Source organism: Furipterus horrens, unplaced genomic scaffold, assembly GCF_987537825.1.
Source record: "Furipterus horrens unplaced genomic scaffold, mFurHor1.1.pri manual_scaffold_5, whole genome shotgun sequence".
Taxonomy (NCBI): Eukaryota; Metazoa; Chordata; class Mammalia; order Chiroptera; family Furipteridae; genus Furipterus; species Furipterus horrens.
Window position 1 is genome coordinate 78,035,007 of NW_028327175.1, and position 20,846 is coordinate 78,055,852.

The 20,846-nt window shown below is 33.2% G+C and overlaps 1 protein-coding gene across 19 annotated transcripts in view; it reads left to right on the top strand.

Moving 5' to 3' along the window:
* The window catches only part of APC (APC regulator of Wnt signaling pathway), a 134,019-nt gene that overhangs the window by 51,181 nt on the left and 61,992 nt on the right, over positions 1-20,846 (top strand). For 11 of the 19 annotated variants that reach the window (XM_090276570.1, XM_090276568.1, XM_090276574.1 and 8 more), the window contains 5 exons: positions 1,653-1,805; positions 6,221-6,305; positions 7,420-7,621; positions 9,694-9,802; positions 12,242-12,355. In XM_090276570.1, the coding sequence (XP_090132696.1) occupies positions 1,671-1,805; positions 6,221-6,305; positions 7,420-7,621; positions 9,694-9,802; positions 12,242-12,355 (645 nt within the window). In that variant the 5' untranslated portion in view covers positions 1,653-1,670. The remainder of the gene's footprint in view (positions 1-1,652; positions 1,806-6,220; positions 6,306-7,419; positions 7,622-9,693; positions 9,803-12,241; positions 12,356-20,846) is intronic. The other 8 variants (XM_090276567.1, XM_090276566.1, XM_090276581.1 and 5 more) reach the window with 1 other exon arrangement.

The window sequence follows — 20,846 nt, forward strand, 5'->3', positions numbered from 1 at the left end:
TTTTTGAGACATCTCCTCCGTCATTTTTTAAGAGGGTGAATTACTTCTTCACCTCCTGTCCATTGGTGGGGGGCACAGGGACTTATAACAGTAGATAACATTAAGTCTTAATAAGGAAGTTATGTTACGTATCTGTTTTCATAATATAACTTGTATTTACATAGTACTTTTATTTTGCATCCAGCCTTTTGTTACTGAATTCTAACTGTATCCCTGTAAATTATATTAGAGCAGGTAGTAAACATCCATTTTACATGTTTGTAAAATGAATTAAAATGGAAGGGCAAAGGTTAAGTCGTAACCAATCCTGAAATTAAGAGCCAAGTCTCCAAATAAAAGTCTAGTGCTCATTCTTTTCAGTCATAAAGACTTTTGTGAGTGATCCCCATTTCCCAGAACTTCTTTCTTCCTCAGGTGACAGTACTGTGTACCAGGTTTATTATTGATTCTAGCTATTGGAGACTGACTAGCCCTGAGTCCCTTGATTTCCCTTGTTTGGAGCCTCTTAGTTGATGAACTCCAATGTTGTCATGACTAGCCAAGTGTTATAATCTGTCTGCCTTATCTTGTAGAGTGGATTTTATTACGGAAGCATTTTTTTATGTCAGGATCTTTAAATGTTGCTTAAATACAAATTTTGCAATACTTTTTAACTCTTAAAGAATTATGATAGGCAGATTTTCTTTATTCCAAAGTGACTTTGGGATTAAACTAAGTAGAGAATCTGGGTCTTCCTAACTTGGTTAGTCTTGGTATAATTCCCAGCATTCTGTAATTCATCATGCCAAGGACCTCTTATTACCTGGCTGTCTTCTAGTATTTTATTTTTTCCACTCTTCTTTCACAGTCGTGATTAACTGCCAGACTCTATTTCACTTCTCTTTGACAATTTCTATTCCTAAAATTATCCATTTTCTTTAAATGTCTTTTGGCCTCAATCTGAATAGTGTTCCAAGACCTCATATTCCATAGCCTGGCCTATTATATTCATCCCTTTGAATAAGTGTAATAATCTAACTTTGTATTAGTAATTCTTATTTATCATCTTCCTATCAAACAGAGTTTAAGTCTCATTCTAATGCTCTCCTTTGTTTCCATTTTATTAAATGTCTGTCTTTTCATGAGGCCTTCTCAGAACTTTAGAACTACTCCATGGATGGTGTTTTAAGACAATCTTTTTATCAAATGAGAAGTAGTGGAAGGCACTGCCTAGTCTCATTAATCCATTCTTGCTCTAAAATTCTGCGACTATTGGACAAAATTCAGAAATAAATTAATATTACTAATATAAATAAATTTCTTATGGGTAATTATATTTCCTAGGTTTTGCCTGTTAAACCAGGTAAAATATCTTTAAAACCTTGAAAAACTTCTAACCTGATAAAAATCTCATCCACTGTGAAAGGCAGATGTATTCAGATGCTACCGCAGTTCTCTTCTATTTTAGTCCTGTTTGTCTTCAGCTAAGGCTCCACTGTTTCATCCTCTTAGTTGCTATCACTTGAGCAATATTGTGTTGAGACCTTCACTAGCATATTAATAAAATTCTTCTTTAAATGTCTCAAGAGTTTTGTTTCTTTGTTCCTTTCTTTGTAAACAAGCAGCCACTATATATTTAGTAGTGAATTTCAAAATCCTTTTTAACCTTGTAGGTCCAAGGGTAGCCAAGGATGGCTGCAGCTTCATATGATCAGTTGTTAAAGCAAGTTGAGGCACTGAAGATGGAGAACTCAAATCTTCGACAAGAGCTAGAAGATAATTCCAATCATCTTACAAAACTGGAAACTGAGGCATCTAATATGAAGGTATCAAGACTGTGACTTTTAATTGTAGTTTATCCATTTTTATTCAGTATTCCCTCTTGTAAACTTGGGGTTAGACACTTACTTAAAAGTGTATTTTAAGTTAAGTGGTAATATATAAACTCTTCTTATACTTTTAAATAAAATGTATTGAATACATTCAGTGAATCATATTAAGAAAATAAGTGTAAAACCTCAGCAACTAGTTAGTTCCTATTTTTAAGCTTAAACATCACTTTAACATCATCACTCTGTTGAGGCTAGGTGTTTTATGTAACTCATAGAAACTAGCTTCACAACTTCAGAATGTATCTTAATTATTAAATAGAGCCTTCCTCCCCAACACTGTCAGATCTTGTTGCCACTTCAATGCTGCATTGATAGATTATTAAGAAGATCAGGGTGCCCTAGTGAGAAGAATCCTGAATGAAAGTCAGTACCCGGTCCTATTTCTGGTGTTGTCACAAGCTAAGCTGCATCACCTTTAGGTCCCCCTTCTGGACTTAAGTTTAAGTTGCCTTATTAGGAAAATACAGGCATTACACTAGCCCAGAGGATTTCCATGGCACCATCAAGCCCTAAAATTGGTTTGCCAAATAGCATTGAAAAGCTATATAACCTCCGAGAAGAGTTATAAAATATTTAGTCTGCAGTGGGGAAAATATGTTCTAATTTGAAAATAATTGAGCTTAAAACTGTAGTTGTTTTAATTTTTAATTACGTAGGTAGATTTTCTTCTCTCTGGATTTAATAACTTTTTAGAATTGGAGATCATTAATAAAACTCTTGCCTCCTTCCCTTTTAAAAAATTCTTCCTGCTTTATGTTGTTTCTGCCCCTGGGCTATTGCAACATTTGGGTTCTTGATCCTGTTCTTTCGGTCTGCTCACTACTTCTATTTCTTATTCACTGTCTTTTCTCCTCCAAGTCCTTTTTCTATGCATTTTGAGGTCTCCTGTATTCTTCAAGCTTCTGTTTATCACTGAACTATTTTTGCTCCTCTTTTACCTTTTATATTCAATATCATAACAGTTCAGCCTTTTTACTTATATGTACTATTCTGTCTGTCTATGAATCATTTCTATTCTAATTGCCTGTTTCTGTTGTAAAAGCTATCCCCAGCAATGACAGATCTCCAAGATATCTACTTCAAATCCTTCTGGAAATAAGACTATAAACAAACATATTTTCTTACCACAAATTATGGGTGACCTTAAAAACAGCTGAATTAATTACTTAATAGGTTAAAAAAGAATAGTTTGATATTTTAACACTGATCAACACAATATATCTAAGATTATTTTACATTACCTGTGTTTTTAAAAGTTTTATACAAAATTAAAAATTCCTAACAGGACTACTCTTCCATCTACTTTGGAGGTATGTTTTGCAGAGAACTCCTGGCTGGCCTATCTGAATGTCTGTTTTGTAGTGTAGAGCTCTGAGAAGGCTTTTACGGTTTTTGTTTACTTGAGCAAATTCAAAATTCATTTTTGGGAGATATTTTAACCTACCCTTGGATCCTTCTCCATGCTGAAGTGGAATGTCAGAATAAATAACAAAGTCGGACCCTTAAATTTCTACAGTGGAATGAATATCAGGTCAACAACTTATCCAGGTGATATAATAACATACATCATGAATATCGGCATGTAAGATATATCTGAATTCAACCGTGAAGTGATAATTACTCAGCGTGTGTCTGCATGACATTCTTGTTAATCCATCCACATATTTAGGATTGGGCATATGGTATCATAGCAGTTATAGATCCTTATAAGGAAATTGTTTATCTCCTCCTTAAGAGGCTTTAAGCTGTTAAAGAGCAGAAATCTGACCTACTTATTTTTAGGTAATCAATTTGTGAAAAGACACTTGGAAACATTGGCACTTCCTTCATTGGATTAAAGTTTATCCAAAACAATAGTTACGCCTCCCCCAAAATCACTCATTAGACTTCCGAATACATTGTACAATCTTTAATCATGTCTCCTAATCATTAAGGTATTTATCCCAAAGAAAGTCAAGGTGTGTCCAACTAGATCATTTAAGGATGCTTGCAATTTTTGCAGTAGTACCATCTAGTGGCAAAAGAGAATACTGTTTGTTGTTGATTACATGGCATGGATACAAGCTATAAAAATTTTTTTGTATGCCACAGCAAAATAGGTACACAACACTGTGAACACTGACTGTATATTTGAAAATAATAAGGAAATGTTTGTTTTTTAGAAACAATAATGTCATCATTGTTGCGTTTAGAAAGAATCCCTATGTAAATATGCCTATTTACAGAAGACATGATGTTATGTCTGATATTTGTTTTCAAAATAAATCTGGGTGGATGGAGGTGGGGAAATGGAGAATATGGGTTTGGGTGTAGATGAAACAAGGCCATGCGTTGGTAATTGTTGAAGCAGGTTGTGAAGATATATGGGAGTTTGTTATAATGTTCTTTAAACTTATATATATGTTTGACATTTTCTGTAATAAAAATATAATAAAGTATAATAGAGATTTCATCGGATTTAGTTGACCTGGAATCAGATAAATGCTGAAGTTGTAATTAAACTTTAATGAAGTATACTTTATTTTTTACTCCAGGGCTAAAACTCAACTTCATTAATTTCAAATGCTGAGCATAGCAACATGATAATTACAGTCATGTAGATGTGAAGCATTTAAACTAAAAGATGGCATGGTGTAGAAAAAATTATCTGTAGGCAAATTATTAATGAACCATTTATATTTTTGTATTTTTACAAAATGAAATATTTACAAATTGCTCTATAAGCTTTAAAACTGTAGTATACATGTAAAGTATCTTCTCTTTTCAGAATGTAAGGAAAAAATGAGAATAAAATTCAAATAGACATTTCATACCTTATTTTGGAGATTTAATTATCGAGTATATGTGTATCTGGTAATGAAAAGACTATAACTGTGATGTATTGAGAAAAACAGAAGAGGATCAAGTAGCAACCCCCATGAAAAGACAGTTACTCATTGATAAATATTTTCTATTATTGATATCACCACATGTTTTGTCTCTAAAAAATTATTCTCTAATGTTCTATAATCTTCAGATGTTTTTAAAATAATGTGTGATTATATAATATAATTAATATTTTAAAGCAAAGCTTCCAGAATTTATAAATACAAATGAATATTGTCTTCAAGATTACATATTACTATTTAAAATCTGCCATTTCTCGAAGCACTTTCTGAAATATTTTATTGGAATTGCTTTGCCAGTTGTGTTATATTTTCTCTCAAAAACTCTTTGAAAAGATATTGGAGAACTGTTAAGGCATCAAGGACTGTATTAACTGAAATTCCAAACAGGAAAGAGCCCTTTCTAGATGAGCTGAGATCTCTGGTGATTTTCTTCCCCAGGAATATCTGCTGATTCTGGGTAAAGACAGCTACTCATCATTGGAACAGGCAGAAGGACTCCAGTGGAGGAAATAAACTGTTGGAGGTCTTTACAAGCATGTAGGCAGATATGAAGTATCGACATTTAGAGGAGATCCAAATGCGTGAATAGTCTTCCCCATGATACACTGGCTGAGTTTTCTTGTAGTGAAGGATGCTGAAGGTGGACTAGGAAGGCAGAATGTTAGGCAAAATCCTACTGTTGGAGAGACACAGAACTTCCACACAACAGGATTCCTCAAGACATTTGCTAGACTTTGAGCTTTGTAGGAACAGGAGGTTAAAGACTTAATAAGCCTTTAACATCCACGGGACAGAACTTCAGGGCTAAGGAGTCAGGTGCCACCTGAGAATAAGGCTGAGCTAGAAGGCAAAGTCAAACAACATATAATCCTGCAATACTTTAGAGAGACAGACCTACTAGAGGGAAGGGGCCTGTATCAAACATGATTGGTTTTTCTTTAAAGATAAATGTCAGATTTTGGAGCTGTGTAGGGTGAGAGGGCAAAGGCTGAGGAGACAAACTTGTAATATTTATAGTCTAAATTTGAAGGAGAGACACATTCAAGGATCTTGGCAAATCAAATCAAGAGAAGGATTTCTATGGGAAAGGAATGATGGCATCAAATTCAGGAGGCAATGTGCATCTAGTCATTTAAGTATCTGCTGAATGTAAACCCGTATGCTAGAAGAACATACTTAAATGTGATATATAAAAGCTTGAATAAATTTTAGAGTATTAAATAAAACAGCCTATTATAATGTGTTAATTTGATACTTTTCATAGTCATTTTGGTACAAGCCTCAGAGACACAGGGATTCTAAATACCTAACTTATGAGCCAGCCTCATTGTGGCTTGGTCCTTTTCTGATTTTTTTTTCTTTCTTTTTTTTAGGAGTCTTCTACTTTATCTTTTATTAATTATATCTTCGAGGACATTTTCAGAATTTTGTCATGTTCCTGTATTGTATTCTTTTTTACAGGAAGTACTTAAACAACTTCAAGGAAGTATTGATGATGAAGCTATGACATCTTCTGGACAGATTGATTTATTAGAGCGCCTCAAAGGTACTTCTTTTAAAATTGTTTTAAAATCTTTTATGCTTCAGTTGTCAACTTTAGGTATGCATATGTAAGTATAACTTCTTTTGATTTGGGTGTTGTTATCAGTTTCTTGGTATAACAGCCTGAGGATATAATTGTTAAAGTACACATATGTCAGAAGTCTATCTTCTTGTTATTTCCTCAGTTAAACATTTTACTGGCTTTGAATAAACTATTTTAAATGCCTTTCTTAATAATTTTAAAAGCTCATTGCCATTCTGCCAGTCGCTAAATAGGACTTTAGTAAGCTGTATACCACAGACTGGGCCCGTTGCCTCCAGTGAAGTTTTGTCGTTTGTTCCATCTGGGATACAAATGCTTTATCCTTTCACATATATAAGCTGATTATAAGCCGTTTTTAGCAGAATTTTAAAAGAATGTCTCATTTTGTTGCTTAAAAATTCCAGTGTCAAAATAGGGAAAATGATTAATTATACTTGAAGGTAGGCAAAGAAATTACCTTTTGGTCCTTAAATGTATTATTATCTAGTGTGAATCTAAGGAAGAGCATTTCATCTAATTTTCGTTTAACATACTCCTTTCCCCCCTGACTCAAGTTGACTTTGGAGGGAAAGTTTAGCCATTCTGTTTCTAAGTAATTGTGTATTCAGTCATGTATATTTGTGGTTTCCTGTGTTAAAAATTTATAGGCTTCTGATCCAAGAAGTGTGTCCTTGTGTAGAATCAGTGCTTCTGTATGCTGTCCTTTTGCAGGCCCTCAGAGAGCCTGCCTCATTGAAGCTTAGCCATTTTCTGATTTTTTTGATTTTTAGGATTCTTCTACTTATTCCCTCTTCTACCTTTACATTTTCCTAGAACCAGGAGTCAGTGACTTTCTCTGAGCATCAGCATTTGTTATGAGGATTTTCTCTGCTTCCTGCATGAATTGGCTGCTCAATAGCTGTCATATTTAGTACTCCTATAGGCTTTGTGTAATATATATAAAGTATTTTCAGTTATAAAATGGATGAAAGTTCAGGGCTAAATGTGAACCTAAGATTTCACTTTTAAAACAATATAATTGCATTAGATTACTTAAAATAGTTGTTATATTAAAATGTGTCTCTGTTTTATTTAGAGCTTAACTTAGATAGCAGTAATTTTCCTGGAGTAAAACTACGGTCAAAAATGTCCCTCCGTTCTTATGGAAGCCGGGAAGGATCTGTATCCAGTCGTTCAGGAGAGTGCAGTCCTGTTCCTATGGGTTCATTCCCAAGAAGAGGGTTTGTAAATGGAAGCAGAGAAAATACTGGTTATTTAGAAGAACTTGAGAAAGAAAGGTAAATTTTTTTTCATTAAATAGCAAACATTGACTTATATCCTCCAATTTTTGCTATTATTTTGTAATTAAAATATGAATTACAAAGCATGTATTATGGGTGACCACTAACACTTAGAAAACACTTTGCATTTATTAACTCAAAGATAGTATGTGACTGTCCATATACTAAATTGAAAACTTTAAAGGGGGCAGTTTCTTGGGATTGTAGGACTTCTATATTTTCATTTAAATACTTTGACTGCTCTGCACATTGGGTCCTACAACAGGATCCCAATCTGTGTGTCTGGTTAAAATATATAACTGATATTTAATTGCATTTCTGGTTATCTTTTGAACTATAATAACTACTAGATCTATTGATAGTATTATAAAGTGACTGTTTCCAACATGGAAGGCCTATTACAAGTGCCACAAATAAAAAATTTCTTAATTTATCAGTTTCCAGGTTAAAAAACACTGCTTGACATATGGAGTAAGTCCTGGTTTTTCACAACTTGTGTATTCTCTTCCTGCAGTTAAAATTATCTGCTTACAAGTGTCAGAATGTACATCATTATCAAGAACTTTGACAAGTATTTGTGTCTCCTAAAGGATTATAAATTCCTCAATGCATGAATGAAACCTGTTATTTTTATAGCCTTAAAAATTCTATTAAACATTCAAAAAATATTAACATATATAAAATGTTACATTCTAGCTCTGGACCTTTGGTCAAGTCATTGATTGGTGGTGTTTTCTTCTGTAAAATAGGGATATGATTCTACCTTGTAGAGTTGTGAAAATTGAATATTAACATAGGAGAAATGCCTGGCATATCTCACTGAGAATCAAAAGACCTTTTATTACTTTCTTTGTGGATTTAGGTATGTCCATCTACAAAAATAGGGATAATCATCTGGACCAGTAGTGTTAAGCTCTCTTTCATCTGTTACGTTCACACGAATCTATTTTGTACCTTGAACCTGGACTATTATTCTCTCTGACAGTGTAGGAAATACTATGCTGAAAAATAAGAAACTAACTAGGATCCATGGTCTTTCAACTCTTTGTCCCCTTTGAGCTCTATTAAGAGGCAGATGACATGTGAGCACACTGACTTTCCTAGGAACTTTGTGTCATGTAGATAAAATCCTGATTTTATTGAGGGGGGGAGGGAGGAAAAGAGGGGATTTGTGTGTGTAGATCTGATATATCTTGGGTCCTTGTGAGTCCCACTATGTTGGAGGGAAAAAAATCGAGATCTTGCTTATGTGACAGATCTTTATTTTGCTCTCACACTTGATTGATAGTTTGTCTGGGTCTAGGTCCAAACTCATTTTCTTCTCGTTATCAATGTTGCTGATGAGAAATGTGATATGAACCTGATTCTTTTTCCTTTATAGGCAACCATTTTTCCTCTTTGAAGCTTTTACAATGCCTTGATGTATATGATCAGATAGACTATCTTGATATAGACTGTTATTGAGGAAAACATTGATTGGATAGTTGAAGAATTACATAAATTCATCTCCAAATTCCAAATTAAGAAAAATTTTGTCTTCCTCAGAATAACTTCTTCTTATTGCACAGTGATAGTATATTTTTCTATTCTTTTGGCTGCTGAAAAGCAAAAATCCTACATCTGTGTCCAGTGCAGTAGCTTTTTATATTCTAGGTTATTTTCTGCATAAACTACTACTTTCCTTTTCCCCTTTATTATAACTCTTTTTCCTGTATTGGGGTTTTGTTATATCTGTACTTTTTACTATAAACCATCAGCATATTCTTAGACTGTAAATGAATATGAAAACAATACCTTTGGTGTAATGTAAATATTCTAGTAAGGTTGATTTAGTCATTCATTCAGCTGAAAAGGTAAAAAAAAAAACAAAACTTTTTAATATTCAACTTCTAATGATTATAGTATTATAAGTCCCATCTTCAAAAATCCAAAATCAGTGTTTCTCATTTATTCATTAGTATTAATACTATAGTTTAAAGAGAACCTCACGGTAACAGTAATAAAAATTGTTGTTATGTATTCTATATTAACATTGTGTAACCTTAATCTTTTTTTTAAAAAAACAACAGATCATTACTTCTTGCTGATCTTGACAAAGAAGAAAAGGAAAAAGACTGGTATTATGCTCAACTTCAGAATCTCACTAAAAGAATAGATAGTCTTCCTTTAACTGAAAATGTAAGTAATTTGGCAATATGGCTTATTTTAGACTTTAATGATTTGATTTTTAAAAGTATCTAAATTATTAAAAAATCTATGATAACTGTATTTACAGATACTTGTAAACTGTGTTTTAGCTAACTTTAAATATGTAATAGTTAATGAATTTTTGTTTGTAAAGATGGTAAAACATCATTGTGCTCAAATCTGTTGAAATCCTAAAGGACACAGGATTCAGCCAGGCAACTGGATTTTTATTCTGTATATTGAATTGCCCGATATGTGCTGTAGAAGTGTTTATCACCATCTGTCTATTTTTTTTAACCATATTACAGGAATCATGCCAGATAGTTTTTGAATAAAAGTATCTTTGAAGATATATAACCCTATATGTAACCCTAGACCTATTTCAGTTATTATAATTGCTATTGGCAGGGACCTTAGAACTTTTTGCATGTGCTAAAATTTCTTTGTTTTGAAAATATAACTATAAAAAGAATTTAATCTTGTCAGCCTCTCCCTCCCCACCCAACTTCTTCTCCACGTTGAATATCTTAATCCATGGGGGTGGCACATATAAGAACAATTTCTGAAATACATTAATAATTTCAAACACGACTGTATTTCAAACACAGTTCATAAATATTTTTTAAAATATATATTTTAAGAAGATATATTTAGAATATATCTTCCTCTCTTAGCTTAGATTTTTCACTTTCTAATAGCACTTTTGAGAGAACATAATAAGCAAAAAACAAAAATGGAAAGAAGAAAAACCTTTTCCAAATCATGTAGTTAGCCAGGCATTGTCTGAGTGGGTATTGTCTGGCAGGAGCTAGAACTAGAAACTGAAGTGCTTAGTCTCCTAGGACAATCTTTAAGGTTATGTGAGGGAGCGAGAAGACCCCCTTTCTGACAGTGCCCTTAACACCTTCCTGGGAATTAAGGATAGAAATAGTGGGGAGACAGTTATTGGAGAATTGTTAGCAAACAAGGATTAGGAACTCAGGAGGGTTTGGTGGGATTTTTACTCTTACAAACAAAAATACCAAAGTATAGTTTGTTCATAATTTACTTCAGTAATTAGAATATACAAAGTATAGAGACCACCTCTCTGCATGTAGTCAGGTTCAGGAAGGGGCTTAGCTATATGTGACAGCTTGAGTGATTGGCTAATATTATGTAAGACATTATTTTGGGTTATTTGGCAATATTAGCCAATTTAAATTGCTTGCATTTTATAAATATTTTTTAAGTTTTACAAATTTTAATATTGGGAAGCCAAGTTAACACTTTCATATGAGTATATGTATCAAAATATAGACATTTCTTTTAAAATATCAGATCTAAAACACTATTGCAACATACTGTGTCTTGTTCATTTTTCTTTTAAGGGGGTTTGGGAAGTGAAGGACATGAGTGGAGTTACAGCTGGCTAATTAGGAATTAAATAACATATTGTATCCCATAATTTGGGTATGTCTGTGGGAATACATTCTACATATGAGCGGGAAAAGGGTCAGAGCCTTCTCTAAGTTAACTGACAATTTTGGAATCCTTGAGCTTACAGAACGGTATTCTGAGTCAAACATGTCTCACGCAGCTTTCTCTTGGGCATAAAGAGCATGAGAAATCTATAGCACTTCCTTACTCTCCTTGTAGCTCATTAACTTACCTATTTTATTTAATCGTATTTTTAGTCTTTATTACCTCTTGAGCTATGTGTTTATAAGTTTCATTACTTTGTCCTCATCTTTTTCTATGCCTTGTAGTTATAGTGCCTGAAATCCTAATTAGAGAGCTTATAAATTATTGAATTAACACTCTGTGAAGAAGTACTTCTTTTATTTGTTTCCACTTTGCTTCACTTTGGATTTTTGCCAAAAAGTTTGTCTTGACTTTGTCCTCATGATTTATGAATATCTATATTACGTAAAAGTTTTTTCTTATCCCATTTTCTTCATTTTACAAATGGAGAAGTACTCTCTATTTAGTCTGCATATATATGGTAATCCTTACCTTAAATTGAGATGTAAACTTCAGGATGATGGACCTGCTTTTTTATTTTTCTGTGTTGTCCACATTAATATGCTAGCTTTTAATAATTAAATGTACTACCTCTTCAGTGAAGAAGAATCATAAGGCAACTTAAGATAGCCTTACTTGACCAGTTATATATAGTAGATGAAATAGTACAGTTTAATGAAAGACATTTGTGGCTATGAGGCAGTAAAAATCTTTCAGTTCTGCTTTTCACATCTGGGACCCAGTCTGAGCCTAGCACCTATAATCTAAGTTTTAGGGCCCCTTGGAGTAAAAAATAGTTATCTTATGCACCATAATTTGTATGTATTTGCATATTCATTTTCTTTGTTGGTATTTATGTGTTCTTTTTGCTTTTACTGATAAGCACAGAAACATGAGATATTAGCATTTTAATTTTCTTTGTGGTTTCAGTTTTCCTTACAAACAGATATGACCAGAAGACAATTGGAATATGAAGCAAGGCAAATCAGAGTTGCAATGGAAGAACAACTAGGGACGTGCCAAGATATGGAAAAACGAGCACAGGTGACTGATTTATTATTAAACTAAAACCAGCACTAGCTAAACTATTAGTTTGTCTTCACTTTGGTACTCTTTCAAAATAATAATGTACCTTGGCTGTTGGGCAGCATAACCAGTGTTCACATAAGTCTGCCTCCACTATATTTCATACTCCTAATACTGTTCTGCTTTGCCTTGGAATTGTAAGAGGAAAAGAGTTAGATACTAGTCATCTGGTAGCTCATAGCTTGCTTCAGTTCTCCTTTGAAACTTTTACTTCTTGTAATCTTTAATGTGTATAATGACATTCAGAATGCTGCTCTTCAAATTGTACACTTAAAAAAAAAAGCCCTGATTCAAGGAAGTAGGATAGAAACATATAAAGAGAACATTGGGAAAGATGAAATGAGTTGGATGGAAAACACTTCCATATTTGTACCTTCAACTAAACGTCAAGAAAGAATATTAACTGTCTTTGTTATTTGTTAAGCATTTCCATATATTGAATTTAGACCTTTTATGTTCACAAAAATGTATTACTAATATTTTTAAGTCCTGATGAGGCTTTGCTGATTGCCTTGTCTTGTTATTTTTTTATTTTTTAATAAGAGAAAGTTTATTTAGAAAGAGGTAGAAAAGGGGAGCCAGCTGGGCTATGTGGGCTCAGGAAACAAGGTACAGAGGCGAAGGAAGAACAGGCCCTTAGAGCTTAGGAGAAAGAAAGGCAAAGATAATGTACCTGAGGGAAGAGGAGGTGGAAAGGTGAGAGTGTGCCGCAGAGAGAGAAGGAGCACACACTGGGTCCTCCACCCTTAGGGACCCCCCCTTTTTTGTTTAGTGTTTATTGATTTTTTTTTTCATTACCATTTAATCCCCTCATATCTCCCTTGCCACAGCAGTCACACACTGTTGTCCATGTCCATGAGTCCTTTTTCCTTTTTGCTCAGTCCCTCTAACCCGTAACCTTTTCTAACCCCCACAGCTGACAACCTGCTCTCCATCTATGAGTCTGTCCTCATTTTCCTTGTTAGTTCTGTTTACTCATTAGATTCCACATATGAGTGAAATCATATGGTATTTGTTTTTCTCTGACTGGCTTATTTTGCTTAGTGTAATGTTCTCCAAGTCTCTCCATACTGTCACAAAGAGTAAAATTTTCTTCTTTTTTATGGCCAAATACTGTTAAATTATGTAAATGTCTTAAAGTTGTGTTATCCACTCATCTATTGATGTTCACTTGAGCTGCTTCCATATCTTGGTGATTGTAAATAACACTGCAATGAACATAGGGGTGCTTATGTTCTTTCAAATTATTATTTTGGGTTCCTTCGGGTATATTCCCAGAAGTGGGATCACTGGGTCAAAAGACAGATCCATTTTTAATTTTTGGAGGTATCTTCATAGTGCTTTCCAGAGTGGCTGCACCAAGTCTGCATTCCCACCAACAGTGAGAAGGGTTCCCCTTTCTCCACATCCTTGCCAGCATTTGTTTTTTGTTTTATCGATGAGAGCTATTCTGCCCCCTGTGTGAGGTGATATCTCCTTGTGGTTTTAATTTACATTTCCCTGAATATTAGTGATGTTGAGAGTCTTTTCACATGTCTATTGGTCATCTGTGTGTCCTCTTTGGAGAAGTGTCTGTTCAGATCCTTTGTCCATTTTTTAATTTAATTGGTTTTTTTTTTTTTTTTTGGTGTTGAGTTTTATAAGTTTCTTTATAAATTTTGGATAGTAACTCTTTATCAGATATATCAGCGAATATGTTCTCCCATTCTGTGGATTGCCTTTATTTTGTTGATGTTTTCCTTTGCTGTGTAAAAACATTATTGTTTGATGTAGTCCCATTTGGTTTTTTTTTTCTTTTGTTTCCCTTGCATGGGGAATATATCTGATAAAAAAAATTCTATGAGCAATTGCTGCTAATGTTTTCTTCTAGGATTTCTATGGCTTCTGGTCTAACATTTAAGTCTTCGAACCATTTTGAATTTATTCTTGTGTGTGGTATAAGAAGCTGATCTAGTTTCATTTTTCGGCACGTATCTGTCCAATTTTCCCAACACCATTTATTGAATAAACTCTCTTTAGCCTGTTGTATGTGCTTGCTTCCTCTGTCATATATTAATTGACTATAAAGGTGTGGGTTTATTTCTGGGTTCTCTATTCAGTTTCATTGATCTGTGTGTCTTGTTTTTATACCAGTACCAGGGCATTTTGAGTACTATAGCCTTGTTGTATAGTTTGACATTAGGTAGCGTGATTCCTCCAACTTTGTTCTTTCTCAGGATTGCTGTGCAGGCCTTTTGTAGTTCCATATAAATTTTTGAAATATTTGTCCCAGTTCTGTGAAATATGTCATTGGACTCTTGAGGGGTTGGATTGAATCTATAGATTGCTTTGGGTAGCATGGGTATTTTAATGATGTTAATTCTTTCTATCCATGAATATGGTATGTGCTTCCGCTATTTGTATCTTCAGTTTCTTTCTTTAGTGTCTTTTAAATTTCCAATTACTGGTCTTTTACATCCTTGGTTATGTTTATCCATAGGTATTTTATCCTTTATGTAGCAGTTGGGAATGGGATTTTCTTAATTTCCCTTTCTGTTAGTTCGCTATTGGTGTATAAAAATGCACCTGATTTCTGGATATTAATTTTGTATCCTGCTACTTTGCTGAATTCACTTATCAGTTCTAGTAGTTTCATGGTGGAATCTTAGGGATTCTCTATGTACAGTATCATGTCATATGAATATTGTGACAGTTTTACTTCTTTCCACTTTGGATACCTTTATTTCTTCTTTTTGTCTGATTGCTGTGGCTAGGACTTCCAGTACTATGTTGAATAAGAGAGGTGAATGTGGGCATCCCTTTTTTTCCCCCAATCTTTAGGGGAGCTCTTGTAGTTTTTGCTTGTTAATTATGATGCTGGCGTGGGTTTGTCATATATGGCCTTTGTTTAGGTTTTTCCCTCTATCCCCACTTTGCTGAGAGTTTTTATCTTAAATGGGTGCTGGATTTTACCAAATGTTTTTCCTGCATTCTTTGATATGATCATATGGTTTTTATTTGTCATTTTGTTTCTGTGGTGAATCACATTTATTGATTTGCGAATGCTGTACCAACCTTGCGTTCCCAGAGTAAATCCCACTTGATCGTAATGTATGATCTTTTGATGCATTGCTGTATTCAGTTGCTAATATTTTGTTGAGTTTAGCGTCTGTTCATCAGGGATATTTGCCATTAATTTTCTTTCTTTGTGGTATCTTTGTCTGGTTTTGGAATTAGGATAGTGCTGACCTCATAAAATGAGTTTGGGAACCTTTCCTCCTCTTGAATTTTATGAAATAGTTTGAGAAGGAGGGGTGTTAGTTCTTCTAGGCATGTTTGGTAAAATTCACCTGTGAAGCCATTCAGACCCAGGCTTTTGTTAGTTGAGAGTGTTTTAATTAGTGCTTCGGTGTCACTAGCTGTAATCTGTCTATTCAGATTCTGTGATTCTTCCCAATTTATTTTTGTAAGATATATGTTTCTAGGAATTTATCCATTTCATCCAGGTTGTCCAGTTTGTTGACATATAGTTCATAACATTTTCTTATAATCCTTTGTATTTCTTTGGTGTCAGTTGTTATTTCCCCTCTTTCATTTCTGATTTGATTTATTTGGGTCCTCGCTCTTTTTTATTGATGAGTCTAGTTTAAGATTTGTCAATCTTGTTTATCTTCAAAGAACCAGCTCTTGGATTCATTGATCTTTCATATCATTTTTTTAGACTGTTTTGTTTATTTTTTCTCTGATATTTATTATTTCCTTCCTTTTACTCTGGGCTTTGTTTGTTGTTCTTTTTCAAGTGCCTATAAGTGTAAAGTTAGATTGTTTATTTGAGCTTTTTGTTGTTACTTTAGACGGGCCTGTAATGCTATGAATTTCCCTCTTAAGATTGCTTTCCCTGTGTTCCACAGATTTTGGATTGTTGTGTTCTCGTTTTCATTTGTTTCAAGGTATCTTTGATTTCTTCCTTGATCTCGTTGTTGACCCATTTATTGTTTAATAACATGTTATTTAGCTCCCATGTCTTTGCATGTTTTCCAGTGTTCTTGTGATTGATTTCTAGTTTCATAGCATTGTAGTCAGAGGAGATGCTTGATATGATTTCAATCTTCTTGAAATTATTGAGACTTGTTTTGAGTCCTAACATGTGGTCTATGCTAGAAAATGTTCCATGTGCACTTGAAAAGTATGTATACTCTGCTGCTGTGGGGTGTAATGCTCTGAAGATATCAATTAAATTCATTTGATCTAGTGTGTCATTTAAGGCTGCTATCTCCTTGTTGATTTTCTGCCTGGAAGTCAATGAAGTGTTAAAATCCCCAACTATGGCTGTATTTCTGTCGATCTCTCCCTTTATGTCCTTCAGGATTTGCTTTACATATTTAGGTGCTCCTGTGTTGGGTGCGTAAATGTTGGGTCGTTCCCTGTATCATTATGTAGTATCTTTCTTTGTCTCTTATTATAGCCTTGGTTTAAAAATCTATTTATAAAGACTGTAAGTACTGTTTAAAGTACTTAAAAAGTACTGCTATGCCAGCTTTTTTTCTTTTCCATTTGCTTGAGATCCATTTGCATTAGATATCTTTTTCCATCCCTTTACTTTTAGTCTGTGTGTATCTTTTGATCTGAAATGTGTCTCTTTGAGGCAGCATATAAATGGGTCTTGTTTTCTTATCCATTCAGCTACCCTATGTCTTTTGTCATTTGTAAATGATTTGGTTGTTTAGAAAAGGCCTAGAAAATAAACCAAAAAAATATTTAAACTAATAGAGAATTCAGTAAGGTGACTGGAGGTAACACACATTACACAAATTAATAGCTTTTCTTTAGTAGCAATAGCTAACAGTTAAAAATGAAAATGTTCACACTAACAGAAAACTTTAAAATATCTAGCAAAGACCCACATGAAAAATACAAAATTACTAAAGGATATAAAACATGACCTTAAAATACGGAAGCCTCAGATGGTAACTTGACTTATTGTGTTGATCATTTCACAGTATATACAAATATTGAATCATTATGGTGCACACCTAAAGCTAATGTACTGTTATATTTCAATTATACCTCAGTTTTTTAAAAATAGAGAAGACTGGCCATAGCAAGTATGATTTAGTTGGTTCGAGCATCATCCTGTAAATCAGAAGGTTGCAGGTTCAGTTGCTGGTCTGAGCACCTGCCTAGGTTGTGGGCTCAGTCCCCAGTCAGGACGCATTCAGTAGGCAACTGATCAGTGTCTCTCTCCTTCTCTCTTTTCCTCCCTTTGCCACTCTAAAAATTGATAAGCATGTTCTCAGGTGAAGATTAAGAAAAAAAAATAGAGAAGCCTAGATGAGGAGATTTTAGTATTATTAAAACATGTATTTTTTTAAAATTAATATGTAAATATAATACAGTTCTAATTATAATGTAAATAATTATTTGGAACTTGAAAAAATTATTCTAAGGTTTATAATGTAAGATTTCCAAAAATGTTTAAGAAAGTGGTCACAATGAGTTTAGGTTTACCATTTGTTAAAAATTATTTTAACCACAGTGTGATAGCACAGGACTATACATTAGCAAGTGGATCAGAAGAGGTAGAGATACAAGAATATATCAAATCTATGTGATAAAAGTTACATTATAAATTTGGGGTGAAATGGTAAATAATAATGCAACTATATTTGAAAGAAAAAAAATTCAGCTAGATCCATACCTCACATCTGTACAAGAAAAATTATAGATAGATTAAATATCTAAATGTGAAAAATAAATCTAAAATTAATAGAAGAAAATATAAGATAAGAGAGGCTTTCTTAACTATTGGAAATAAGAATGGAAACTCAAAAGCAATAAAGGTATAAAATGAATTTATTTTATAAAATTTTAAAACATTCATCCTGCAGAAGACAAGGGAAAATATATATAGCATATAAAGGGAAAATGTTTAATATCCCTAAAATTATAAGAATTCCTACAAGTTAATAAGAAAAAATCAGCTCTTTTTTAAATGAGCATAGGATATAATCTGTCAGTTTATTGAAAAGAAAATACAAATAACTAGTAAAACATACAAATGACTGGTAAACATTTTAGGGAAACAGAACAAAATCTGTTGCTTCATGCCAGTGTGTAGTTATTAGTCTCCAGCTTCTTCTGTTAATAGTTTGATTATTTATTTATTTACTTACTACTTTATTTGTTCAACACATTTAGACACCTATTATGGTGGTCCCTGCTCTGCTATAGACATGTGAGCAAAGGTCAGAAAAATACATTATCAAGTTAATAGAGCTTATTTCTGGGAAGGGAGGATTGGTAGAGTGAAGGGTACTTAACACTTGCATGTTGTCATAATTTTTATAATTATATGAATGATACAGTTTAATATATAGTTCATCTGTTTCCTGATTGATGGAAATTTAAATTATCATTCTCCCTGTCAAAACAACTATGATAAACATACTTATATGTTGAAAATATGTGCGAGAGTTTCTGTAGGTCAAGAGTCAATAATCTTTTTCTTAAAGGGCCAGATAGTAAATATTTTAGACATTGTGGGTCTTTAGTCTCTGCCACAACTCTGCCTTTGTAGCAAGAAAGCAACCGTAGACAACAATATGTAAATAGACTTGGCTATTTGACAGTAAAACTCAGTTTACAAAAATGGATGGCTGACCTCCGCTCTAGAGTATATACCTAAAAACATAATTGCTGGCCATTAGGTATGAGAGTTTTGAACTTATGTTTGGCAAATTGTACTGAAAATTACTTTATCAATTAGTATGTGAGAATTACTTTTTCTTCTGTATATCTTCTTTAGTACTAAGTCGCTTTTATAATTAACAGCCATTGGGCAGTGACATTTTTTATTGTAATTTAGTTTATACTTCTTTGTATATTAAAGTTGAACATATTTTCATATAACTTTTCGAATTTTAGATTTTCTTTCTATTCATATCTTTACCATTTTCAGTTATGTTAAATGTCTTATTCTTAAATATTTGAGAGATGTTTTAATGTCTTTTTTATACCAATCTGTTATAGATAATGTATATCATAACCCTCCCCCACCAAACCTGGTATCTGTTTTAGCTTAATGATAAAAATTAGTTTTTATTATAAAGCTAAATTAATTATATTGCCATATTTGTTCTATGAACTATTTATACATCTTTTTCTATCCTGAAGTCATAAAGGTACCCTCTTATAATTTCTATAGTTTTAATGTTTTATTTTTACAATTAGGTCTTTAATTCATTTCACATTTACTCTTGTGTATGATTTGGAGGTAGGGATCTGATTTTTATACATATACACACATTTAAAAATATGTATATATAATTATTTAATTTGAAATATATGTTTAATATAAATCAGTATATTTAAATAGCATTAATATTTATTATTTAGGTACTCTTATTAATGATTATTAATATATTACATACTCATATGCATACACATACATACAGATACATGCATATTTAGGTTGCTGACTAAATTTCTCATGATCATTTATTGGGTACTCTACTATTTCCGCATTGATCAGTGATGCCATCTCTGGCATATGCTAAGTTGATTTTTTTTCTGGATATTTCTGGACTGTATTTCATTATTCTATTTTAGTTTCTCTGTGCCTGCAGTGGTACCACATTTGTTCTGTTTGATCCAGTATTGTAAATCTTGGTACCTGGGAGAGTGAGTTCTTTTCATTTTTGTTTGTAAAAATGTGGTTATACTCTGTCTCATTGCTCTCCCATTTGAAATTTTGTATCAGCTTGTCTAATTCAAAGAAAAGCTGTGTGGGCTTTTGATTAGAATTACATTGAATGTATAAATTAATTTGAGGAGATTTTGCCTTTATAATACTGAGCCTTCTTGGTTAAAAGGATAGACTTAAACCAGACCTCCTGGTTTTTAATCTTAGATTTGTTAACTTATCAGCACTGCGATCTTAGGTAAACTCTTGCCTCAGTTTTCTCATTGCTAAAATACAGATAATGATAAGCCCTGGCCAGGTGGCTCAGTTAGTTGGACCCTTGCCCACGCACCAAGAGGTTATGGTTTCGGTCCCTGTCAGGCCACATACTAGGTTGCAGGTTTGGTCCCCAGTTGGGGTGCATACAGGAGGCAGCCAGTCAAAGCTTTTCTCTCACATAGATGTGTTTCTCTTTCTCCCCCCCTCCCCATTCCCTTCCTCTCTCTCTAAGATCAATAAATGTATCCTCAGGTGAGGATTTAAAAAAAAATTTTTTTTAAGTTTTAAAAATACAGATAATGATAAAGTGTAAAATGTACAGATTATGTGATTTAATACATGTCAAAGCACTTAGAATCTTGTACATAATAAACACACAGTAAATATTAGGTATTGTTCTTAATTTTATCTCTCCATTCATTTAAGTCTTAAGATATATCCTTCAATAAAGTTTTGTAATATTCTTCATAAAACTATTACACATTTTTAAAAAGATTTAGTCTTAGATAT